Below are 12,672 nucleotides of genomic sequence, written 5' to 3' on the forward strand. Positions count from 1 at the left end.
AGTTTTATGTAATGGTTTTCAAATTGTTTCTTCAGCTTGCAGTAGGCGACATTTTTTATAGACGAAGCCATTTTCATAAAGAATCTAAACATTTCTTCGTCAAAATGAAATTATAAAAAAATCAAAATATACAGAAGTTTGCACTAAAATTTTGTTGGATAAAAGCTAAAGATAGATATAATTTTATTATGCCTTATAAAGTAAAAGTTATATCAAATTTAAGACTCACTTCACTCTCATCTGGTATATAAATCCTTCCCTCCCCCACCGATCCAATATCAACATTTTGTTAGTACAGGAATCGTAAGTTTTTAATTTTGTTGTAATTTTGAAATTATTAGTTGGGGAATGTATAGTAATGGCAGAAAGTTTTTAACATCAATACAAATAACAAATTGAACTTGAAATTTGCATTATAACTCCCTATTTAATCGCTAGGTGGCACTTATTACAACAAAATTCCATAAGTGTTAGAAGTTGCAGAGTGTTCTCAATGGATAGTAATTGAGAAAGTAAACAATTAAGTGAAAAGTAATTAATACTTCTTCAAGAATCACCAAAAAATGACAAGGGGTAGTGCTAGAATAAGAGATGGAGAGTATACTAAAGCTGTGTATACAATGGTTTTTGTTATATTCTGAGAAAAAAAGATGAATATTATTTCGTTTCTCTTACTATTATTAGTAGTAGTATTTAATAATAATAAGTGTATCACCATAAGTTTTAACTTAATGGAGTAATAGGAATACTACTTTTTCACTGTCATCGTGTCAGGATCGTTTTGTCGGGCTATCAGGATTATATTCTTAGTTACACTTGTAGATAAAAATGAAAAAGAAATATGCAGGTTTACAAAGTTGAAATGTGACAGTCATTGAATCAGTTACTGTTGATAACTATTTATGACTAGAGTCTTATTATAAGCCTAAAAGTTAAACAGTAAAAATTGCTTGCTGAGTGTTTATCTCTGGTGAAGAAAAGCAATGTTTTTGATTTTATTATTTATGTTGAGACATTTTATAATTTTGTTCCATATTTGCTTGCAGTTAAATACAAAAGGAAAGTAATAGAAATATGGCAGATAAAGTTAGTTTACTGTTAATATTAGAGGTTCTCTGTTGTTAGTTTATACTAAAGTTTATTTTTGCTTTAGCATCTTTTATACAAGTGTCACTGTTTAAGACTGTGTAGAGGCCTAATTTAAAATAACAGTGACATTTAAGGTCAGTAAGAGGCCTGTTAGTCCATCATGGCTCTCCTGTCCAACAAAGTAACCAAAGAAAACAACAATCTTAAAGCTATCTCTTCTCATGCAAACATTTATCCATCCTTCTTCTAAATTTCCATAAATTAACTGTATCCAACAGGCCTGAAGGCAACTTATTCCAAAAGCCAACCATCCTGTTAGAAAAGCAAATTTTGTTTTATATTATAACCAATACTGTTAAAGAAAATAGCAAAAATGATGTACTAGAGTCTATCTTACCTACTAAAAACAAAAACACTGTTAACCTTTCACTGTGCCAAATATTTATCTCAACAGATATCTGAAGTTGTACAAATTATTTTCTATTCATTGTAGCTCTTTTACTCTCTAACTTCCAGCCATCCTTAGTCTGTTGCATTTGGTAGAGACAATCAAGAGCTTATGATATCATTGCATCTTATGCAATAGATAAGTTCTCTGGAAGCTCCTTGTTAGTTGCAAATAATGTAACATCATAGCTGGATAAACAAATGAATTTTGATTCTAAATGAATGACTATTCAAATGATATTTAGCTGGCTGAACTTCCCTTGATCCATTTTGTTAGCATGAATTAAATTCATCATATGAAACGTTTTGTTACTGAAAAGGTTAAATTTTGTAATTATTTTCTCATGATTTGCATTGTTTCATTTATTATTTCTCTACTCTTAACATTAATTTATTATCACTTAATAGCATTTTACTTAAAACATGAATCAGGCAACAGGAAACAATAAAGCTAAGTCATCTATAAAAGGTCTAATGTAAATGCTTCAGACCTTAAAAAATTTAAGGTAATAGCAAACCACTTTAATGTATTGTTCACAATTGGTTTTATTATTCAATTATTTAAACTTGTATTTAGTTAATAATAGCTATATGACACTTCAGTATATAATGTGACATTACATCATTAGTTAAGATACATTAGTTATTGCTAATTGCTTTCTTTCCCATATTTAAAATTGTTGTAACTTTCCATTCTTATTCAAATTTAACCTTGTGTCTAATAATCAAAGTGTTAATGTTGCAATTTTCTGTTAAACTTCTGAATCCATAGTACCAAGAATATTGTTAATTTTCTATTTTAGAGTTGTTTGTATTAATGAAGTTCTGTCAAACAGAACCATTGTTATTAGTGGAGTGGTTCAAGATTCAGTACATGTGCTCTTGCTTTTTCTGATTTGTGTCAATGATGTTGACAGGAGAATAATTAGTAAATTAATAGTTGTTGCTGCTGATATTAAACTTGTGTATTTCTAACTGTATTAAGAATGTTGTAGTATTACATAATGTTTTGCATGAATTGATAAGTTGAAAAATGATAAATAGCAAATGACTCTTAAGGTTTGGGCAAGGTAATAATATGTTTATCATAATTTGAATAACACATTTAATATAATTGGAAACCCACTCAGTGGCATGGTTGAAGAAATGGATCTTGGCATAGTAGTGACCCACTGCTAGTTCAGTGGTATGTCTCCAGAGTTACAACGCTAAAATTAGGAGTTTGACTCCCCTCGGTGGGCTCACCAGATAATCTGATGTGACTTTGCTATAAGTAAACACACACACACATAGTAGTGAATAAGTCCCTGAAGCCATCAAAACAATACTGTGTTGTTTGTCATAAAGCTAGTGTATTCAAAGAAATTTGGATTCCAAGTTTAAAAATACATCTTTACAAATCACTAGTTAGACCTCATTTGTATACAGTTTTGGTCTTGTGTAATTTTGGTATGAAAATGAGTAATATAGTAGGTTTCAAACTTATTCATACAGCTTTTTATATAAAACTTCCATGGAAAATTATTTTACTTGTAACTGTTGATACATGATGTGTTACAGATCAAAGAAGGTCAGTTCAAGGAGGCAATTGAAGTTCTGAATGATCAGCATCAGAGTAATCCAAGTGTAAGTATGATATCTTGATAGTTAAGATTTACCATGTGTTATGGATACATTTCTTACCAAAAGTAAAAACATATTTAATCTTACAACAACTGTACAGTACAAAATTGTTAGTAAAACCTGCAGACAATGAAGAATAATATGATCTTTTGAGGTTATTTCTGCACACCTATGAGAAAATTTTTTTTAAACTGGTCTTTTTACCATGAAAAACAATTGCCAATTATTAATTACCTTACCAGTCATGACATGAAATTATTATTGCCTGATGCCTGTTTACTCTCAATATTTAATAAACTGAATAACGTATACTTAGTGTAGAAATAAATTCCACACAGAAACTAATTCTTTTTGTTTTAGTTGGCTTTATAGTTTTAAATCTCATTACTTACATATCTATAATTGTGTTAACAATGTGTATATATCTAGTTACTTGAATGTCACTTACTTTATTATAGTTGGTCCTCTACTTTTGTTGAAATTTTATTTAAAACATTTTGTGATCAATTATTAATGGCTACCTCCAGAGGAGGAATAGCAGATTTCCATTACACTTTATTAGCAGTAACTTATTACTTTCTCAGAATGTGTATACTAAACTGTGAGTAGAAATACAACTTTATAAACCCTCAGTGGGGATTCCTGTATGTGGTGAGGAGACCTTCCAGGGAAGGTTCTGTTTTTTCAGGTTACCTTCTCTGGGATCTAAACCATTTACCCATGTGTTTGTCGTGCATGGCAACCTGTGAAGGGGAGAAGAGGATCTTGGTGGTTGAGGGTCCAACCCTAACATACCACATTGGCTTTGAATTCCTGTAGATGGGCAGCATTTGGGTGGCCCCCTTGTGTCAGTTAGCTGGGCCACTTGGGCTAGGGTCAACCAAGTACTAATTTTGGAAGTTCTCAACAGGTGTTGTGGACATTGTGTCTGATGCTGGGGTTTGGGTATAGTGCTCATGAAACCCTGGTGCTACTGCAGTGTCCTTGCTTGACATTGTAGTCCATTCCCTCGTAGGGCTCCATGGTGGGTGAAGTCAGTGGGCACCAAAATTTTTTTTCCTATGGATCCTCCAAATAAAAATTTAATAAAATAGTGAAAAAACAGTCAATAGGTAAATGACCACATCTTGAAGACTCTGATCAGCAATCTTCAACATCTGTACCACCAGTTGTACCTCATTTTCTCATCATACATTCTGTTTCAGGGAAATCTTTAGGGCAAATGTCTCTCTTTTTTATTCAGAAGGGACAGGAAGGACTTGCTTGCTCTCCAAAGTCAGTAAAGAAGCTTCAATCTGGAGACAAATTGGTTGAAACATCCACATTCCAACAAAGTGAATTCCTCTTGAATTCAAAGGCAATTGGGGATATACCTATTGAGGTTACACCTCATGCTACTTTGAATTCATCATGAGGAGTTATTGTTGAGAGGGATTTGAAGAACGTCCCCGAGTCAGAGATTCTCACTGGTTTCTCCACTCAAGGAGTTTCTGCAGTGAGGTGCATCTCCATTCGCAAAAATGGAGTTACACTCCAACAGATATCTTCCTTTGATATTTACATCATTACATGCACCTGTCACCATTAAGGCAGGTTATCTAAATTGAGGGTACGGCTGTACATTCCAAACCCTCTCTGATGTTTCCAGTGTTAAAGGTTCGGTCACTCAAAAGACGTCATGTCAAGGTTCCCTGACATGTGCTCGTTGTGGTGGCAAGGACCCCGATGCCTATGAGTGTCAAACGGATCCACATTGTGTCAGTTGCAATGGTTCTCACACTTCCTACTTTTGTTCTTGCCCTAAATGTTTGGAGGAAGAAGAGGTGCAGCATTTGAAAACAACTCATAATATTACTTATCCTGAGGCTCAGAAATTGCTGTCCACCACTTCATCTCGGACATATGCTGCTGCACTTCATTCCACAACTACAGTGGGACGGCAGACAGATCTTTCTCTGCCTCCAAGGGAATAGTTCTCAACACAAATGAAAAACTTATTGACCTCCATGGTTAAAAAGTTGATGAATCAACTTCTACACCCATCTCTGTTTTTCCCATACATTCCAACAAACCCCAAGATCCACATCCTTTGGCTCCAGGTACAGGCATTTCTTCAGATACAAATTTTTCTCTCACCCCAAGATGCAAAACAGTCATTCATTTGCATCCTCAGTCACTGGAATTCCCTTCCAACAACAAAGACCTGCCCAGTTGACCCAGGGCATAATAAGGGCAGTAAGAATAAAAGACATGGTCATAAACAGAAGGGTTCTCCAGTCAATTCACCTACACGTCACTAAAAATGTACACCTTGATACAATGGAACTGTCTAAGTTTACGTTCTAATCTGGATGACATCAAAACACTGATTGCTTCCTACCATCCTGTATGTCTTTCCTCACAGAAACATTTCTGAAACCTGCCGATACAGTCACCTTTTGGCAGTTTTGTCTGTGCAGAAATGACAGGCTGTGTGATGGATGAGTACATGGAGGGGTAACACTGTTGGTTGATCAGCATATGCCCACCCTGTCTTTGTCATTCAACACATCCTTGGAGGCTGTAGTCATCCATGTTTCCTTGTGTCATACCATCATTGTTTGTTCTATTTACCAGTCACCTGGAGAGACATATGATCAATCAGACCTTCATGCTCTCATTGAACAGTTGCTGTCTCCCTTTTTAATCCTGGGGGACTTTAATGGACATCATCCCCTCTGGGGAAGTGCTGTTATTGATAGGAGGGGTCTCTCTGTAGAGCGTGTGCTCTCTGATCACAACCTTTTTCTTTTCAATACTTGTTCTTCCTGTTATTTTTATGCACCTTGTCAGTCCTTTACTGCTATTGATATCTCAGTTTGCTCCCCTTCATTATTCTCCCATTTTTCATGGAGGGTTGACAATAATCCATGAGGTAGTGATCATTTTCCTTTTGAGAGAGATTGGCTGTGGTTGATGTCAGGCAGACTGGTTCATTTTCACTGGTCTCAGAGAACTTGATCCTGCCATTGTCTGTCAGCCATCAGTAGATGACTGTGTGGCAGTAGTAACTGACTGTATTATACAAGCATCCTTAATGTATTCCTAAAACCTCGACACATTTTCCACTATATTCTCATCCGTGGTGGAATCCTGCCTGCCACATGGCACAGAAGGATCAAAGACGGACCTGGAATACTTTGTCGATTCCCCACACTTTCAAATCACATTACTTTCCAGCGGGCCCATGCACATGTGAGGTGGGTAAGATGTCAAAGCCAGAAGGAATCTTGGATTAAGTTCACAACTGGCATATCTTCTTCTATCACTTCCAAAGTCATATGGGACAGGGTTTGAAAGGTCAGTGGGCACTACAATTCTGTTCCTCTCTTGATCTTACTCTCTGATGGCTAAGAAGTAGGTGATATCCAGAGCATCGCCGATACTCTAGGTGAAAGCTTTTGTCGTGTATCTAGCACTTCTGCTCGTTCCTCTACCTTCTTAGCCATCAAGACTCAGGCAGAGCGTTTACCTCTTTCCTCTCGAACTGACTGTCTCTATGACTGTAATTGTCTTTTCACATTAGTGGAACTGAAACTGGCCCTTCATTGGTCTGGTAGTACATCTGTTGGACCAGATGATGTACACTATGACATGCTGTGCCATCTGTCTCCTGCTTCTCTTGATATTCTTCTAACTGTTTTTAACCAGATCTGGCAAGAGAATGTTTTTCCTGATGTCTGTCACCAGGTTATTGTCCTACTTTTCTCTCAGCTGGGATGGATCCCAAGATTCCTTCATACTATCCTCTAATGGCTTTGACGAGCTGTCTCTGTCAGACCATAGAGAGGATGGTTAATGCTCGTCTTGTTTGGTTCCTCGAAACAAACAACCTCATCTCGCCCATCCAGTGTGGGTTCCGAAGACAGCACTCCACCATGAACCACCTGATTTGACTTGAAACATCAATCAAACAAGCCTTTCTTAAACGACTACATTTTGCATGAATATTCTTTGACATTGAGAAGGCTTATGACACAACATGGAGGTATGGCATTTTATGAGACCTCCATATATATGAGTTATGTGGCCATTTACCAATTTTTATTAATTATTTACTGGACAGGAAATTTCAAGTTCGTGTTGGTTCAACACTTTCCTGTACTTTTCTATATGAATTTGGAGTCCCTCAGGGCTGTGTTTTGAGTGTCACACTTTTCAATATAAAGGCTAATGCCATCACTGAACAGCTCCCTCTCACTGTTGCAAATGGGTTCTATGTCAACGACATTTACATCTCATGTCAATCGTTGAACATGAGATATATTGAGCAGCAACTACAAACTGCCCTCAATCGTGCAGTGAAGTGGACCACAGCAAATGGCTTTAACTTCTCTCTCTTTAAAACCATTTGAATGCACTTTTGCCACCAACGGGATATTCACCCTGATCCTGAACTGCAAATTGGTGAAGTTATGCTGCCTGTGGTCCATGAAGTTCTTGGGGCTTATCTTTGACCATAAGCTGACCTTTACACCACATATGAAGCAGCTATGGGTCAAATAAACAAGAGCACTGAACATCCTCCATGTCCTCTCTACCACCAGTTGGAGAGCAGATCAATGTTCTATGTTAAAGATATATTGTGCTCTTATTTGATCAAAACTTGACCATGGATCACTGGTCTATGGCTCTGCCAGACCCTCGGCCTTAAAGATGCTGGACCCCATTCATCATCAAGGACTGGGGCTTTCTGCACCTCCCCAGTTCTGAGCTTATACGTAGAATCTCATGAACCTTCTTTGCACCTTTGCCGTTTGCAGTTGTCTCTACTATATGCTTTGAAACTTCGTTCCTTACCAAAGCATCCCACCTGGGGTTGTGTTTTTCTGTCTTGGTGGGCCATACTTTTTCAGAACAGATGATCTGCCATTGCTCCTTTTGGCATTTGCTTCCAGGTGCAATTGGATGAATTGGGTCTGTCCTTAAATAACACTGCAGTATCCACTTGTCAGCCCCTCCCACCATGGCTTATTACAGTCTCCAAATATGACCTTTCTTTCTGAGAAAAACAGATACTCCCAATTGAAAGTACCGTCTTTTATTTACTAAACATCTTTAGAACAGTCTTTCCATTCCAATGTATATGGATGGTTCCAAGTCAGGTGACTCTGTGGGCTCTGCCATGGTTTGTTGCGGTTTAGTGGCTGTGTGCAGAATCCCCTCTACAGCTTCTGTGTTCACTGCTGAAATGTATGCCATTTCTCTTGCCCTGGATCATATTGAAGATAAGAAGTACTCTCACTGCACTATTTACACTGACTCGATTAGTTCTCTACTGGCACTGGAATCACTTCATGTTGGTTCACACCCTGTTCTTACTGATATTCAAAACTGACTGGCCCATTTGTCATTAACATTGACTTCTGTCCAGTTTTTCTGGATACCAGGCCACTTTGGTATTCACAGGAACGAACTTGAGGACACAGCAGCTAAATCTGTATGCTCTGGCACTGTCATCACTGTGCCTGTTCCATACTTAGACTATGGTCCTGTATTCAAGGCTTGGCTCCGTGCCAGCTGGCAGTTGACTTGGAGTGAGCAGTGCAAAACAAGTTTTTCCAAATAAAACCCTGTATTGGACTTTGGCCATCTTGCTTCCATAAGGATTGGAAGGAGGAAGTTGTTCTGACTAGACTACACATTGGTTACAGTTTTTTAATGCTTTGTTTTCTTTTATCTGAAACTGATGCATCAGTGTGTAGTCTATGTAACACTTAGATCACTTTTAGCCACATTTTACTTTCTTGCCATCGTTACTCTCAACGACGGCACCATTATAACTGTTCGGTCCTAAGGTTTGTCCATAACATTAGACAGTGTTATTGGTGATTGTGACACTGTCCACCTTGATAAAGATTTTAGTTTTTTAAAGGCCATTAATCTTTTTAATGTCATTTAAGTGTTTTAAATTATACATTAAACCTTTTTTGATGTGGTTTCTTTTAAAAATCACAATATATCTGTTTCAATTTGAAATTAGATAATGGCCATAACATTAAATAACTCAACACCAGGACTGGAAAGGCCAACTTCAGGTGACTAATGCTGCTGTTTGAACTATCCTTTTGTCATCCTGGCGAGTTATTTCAATTTTGCTGCATGTCTTTTAAAACTTTTACTTTACTTTACTTTTTGAAAATGGCCTTAATGACGATAATCTGGAACCAGGACTGGAAAGGCCAACTTCAGGTGACTGATGGTGGTTCTTGTACTTACCTGTTAGTCTTCCTGGTAGGTTATGATGATTAACATTATGCTACAGAAAGTCCTTTATAACTTCTCTTACTGTAGTCTCTCTCTCAACATTGTAGACTGGATGTCAACATTGGTTTTTATGTTATTTATGTTTTTCAATGCTGTTTTGTTTTACCTTCATTTCCTTTTATGAATTTTACTGCATTCACTTTACTTTTATCTTTTTACTGGATGTTTGGTGTAGATGGCCTAGCAGCTTTGTTCCATAAAACACTAAATCAACCACCAACCAACCAACTTTATGAAACTCCTTTTTGGATTCTGAATTTCTTATAAAATGTAACATACATGTTTTGTTTCTTTTAGTGTATGTTTATTTCTAAAACATTTGTTTTTCATGTGATATTTAGTTTATGCAAGTAAAACAACATCTGGTTTTAAAAGAGTTTATATAGCCTAAAAGCAAAATGTTACCCTTAGCTTTCAAAATCTATTAACAATTTCTTTAATAAGATACACATTTTTTTGATACATCCTATACTATAAAAGTGTAACTAAATTTTCTGAAACAGTAGCATATTACTTTTAAACCACTTTAATCAGTGTAAGTACCTCATAAGACTGTTTTGATATGCTTTATATTTTTAGTAATAAAATAGAAGGACTCAACAGCTGATTACCTCCATTCACATGCTGGCCCAAGAATCTCATTTTGATTGTATCTGTTCCAGACTAACTGGTAGCTTTCATTTCTGTGTATAACTAGCTTTCAAAATGGTCTCTGATCAGTACTTTCTTATTGATAACTGAAACCCTCCCTTTCTTTTCCAGAAATTATTGATTATTCTTGTAAATTCTTAAATTTGCTGGCCTGCACCACTGTTGAAGGCAACTCATTCTACACAGAGAAAAATAAAACACACTCAACTGCAACCTAACCTGTCTTTTTGTAAATTATAAATTTCTTTCCTCATGCTCTATTGTTTTCACAATGTAGCATAAACAAAATGAAGGCTTTTATTCTGTCATTCCCCAGATAATTTTCTAAACTTCAATAAAAATTGTGTACTACCCTAATTTTCTCATGAGAAAGTAAGTGATACGACCCTATACTCATAACCTTTCCATTTTGGGATTAATCTTAATAGACCTCTGAGCTCTTTCCAGAAAGTCAGTATGTTAGAATCCTATATTAGGAAATTAAAATTGTACAGTGTTTCATGTAAGGCCTGGCTAGTAGCTATTTTTTTTAAAAATTGCACAATTGCATTATAGCTGGGTGATCAATTTAACAAACTGAGAGCAAAAATTATGTCAATTAGTGTTCCATAAAATAATAATTTAAATGAAATTGTAGTCAATGCTACAAATATTAATCAACTACTGTTTCTGATTATTACTGTTTTATTATTCCAACTGTCTAGTTATCAAAATATTACCATTATGAATTTTCATTTATTACCTTCCATAAAATTTGTTTACCTTCAAAAATTAATATTACAAACTGTAAAAAATGGGCTGCCTTTGCTCTAGATACTGTTTGTATTGAACCACATTTTTAATGTTAAGTTTTGTAGCCATGTTGTGAGTATAATTGATCAGTTGATTGTTGTTAATTAATGAGCCCAGTGATGAAGCTCTTAACAAAATTCACTAATATTCCAGTTGTAAAATGTCATCATTTGCTATGAATGTCACTTGCTGAATATGTTTTCAACTAACCTATTTAAGTTATTCTGCATTACCTCAACTCTTCAATACAACCAGAAATATTTAAGAGATTAATGCCAATTGCAGACTTAACTGATTTATTTGTTTTCTGTAAATAGTATTTATGTAAATAAGTAAAAAAGACCAATCACTGAAACCTTGAAGCATACCACTAGTAGTAAAATGGTTTCAGTTTGACTGGACTGTTTACATAACCATTTTTTCTTTCTTTCATATGACCTTCCTGCAGTTGAATTTATGAGTTTCTCCAACTTACTGGTATGATCTTAGCTTAACTTTTGTACAGCACATTATCAGAAACATTTTGAAAATCCACATACATGAAGTCCACACCTTTTTCATTATCTGGGTAACATTCTTAGAAAAACAACTTAGCAGAAGAACATTGCTTGATTTAGTAATATGGTAAACATTTATCTTGATGTTGGCACTGGCAAAAATGAATACAAGACATAACTAAAATAACTGTGAGGAAACTAGAATTAAGGGTAAGTGACCTAATGACCTTAATTGAAATCAGTTGGCTGAAAAACTGACTGCTTATTTTTTGTTTAACAGCTGTTTTAACTTTCTTTTGAATTTATAGATTTTACCATGCTGTAAAACATTTATATGCATTGGCAGTTTAAAAATTAATTTTTGTGTAACTGGTATGAGAGAGAGATATTTTAGGAATAGATAAATGAAATAAGTTTCTCATGTGGTTTATTTATAAAATGAATGGAGTTTACTGTTTTATGTCTTGTTTATGAGTTCTGTGTGTTCTCTTCTTATTCTTTGGAAACTTTAAATAGTTTTTATTTGGTTTGAAAATTTCACTTACAAAGTTTAATGAAACTGTTTTGGACATAAATATAGGCACGAATAAAAATGGCAAAATATTGACTGTTTTTATTCTGTCCTGTCTTAGGATATCTCCAATTTTCAGACCTTACAGTAGACTTTGGAAGAGTACAAGATTAATACAAATGTTACTAATGTTGTTGAACTCGGTCAATAATGTGCAGAACAACAGGTAGAATGTTAAAATCCAGTGTTACCCTATTGTATTTAGTACTTAATGTTAAGGATTCATGTGAGTTGTTTAAATGATGTTCTCTTTGCCTTATATACAATACAAGCACTGTAGATAGTTGTACTTCGGAAAACTATTACAGCTTTGGTGAAAGAATTGGTTAACATGAAAGTCACATAATAAATAAACAAACAAGACTAGTTCAGTACATAACAAATTCAACATGATCTCTGTCAAGACAGTATTATTAAATTTAATAAAAGATTGCTGTAAAACTGTTTCATCTACTGAGGGCTTTGTATCTCTGGTGGACTGACTGAACTTTTATGTAGCCAGTGAAATATACATATTACATTGTTTACATTTACTAGTTATATTTTAGAGTAAAAAGTTTGCTATCATTGATATTCACTTTAGTTCATTTCACTGTATTTTTAAAAACAATAAATGCTAACATTATATTTCGTTGAAAGTTTCTAGGTAATTTGATATATTGAATTTTTAGCATTATACCTATTGTTGTACTGAGT

At 35.1% G+C, this 12,672-nt stretch overlaps 1 protein-coding gene across 1 annotated transcript in view; it reads left to right on the forward strand.

The window, feature by feature from the left end:
• Positions 1-449: 449 nt before the first annotated feature.
• Ttc30 (tetratricopeptide repeat domain 30) overlaps positions 450-12,672 on the forward strand; it is a 41,554-nt gene continuing 29,331 nt past the window's right edge. The window contains 2 exon segments of the mRNA XM_076455977.1: positions 450-623; positions 3,097-3,162. Coding sequence (XP_076312092.1) covers positions 564-623; positions 3,097-3,162 — 126 coding nt within the window. The 5' untranslated portion in view covers positions 450-563.

The sequence above is a fragment of the Tachypleus tridentatus genome, chromosome 9, assembly GCF_004210375.1.
Source record: "Tachypleus tridentatus isolate NWPU-2018 chromosome 9, ASM421037v1, whole genome shotgun sequence".
NCBI classification, from domain to species: Eukaryota; Metazoa; Arthropoda; class Merostomata; order Xiphosura; family Limulidae; genus Tachypleus; species Tachypleus tridentatus.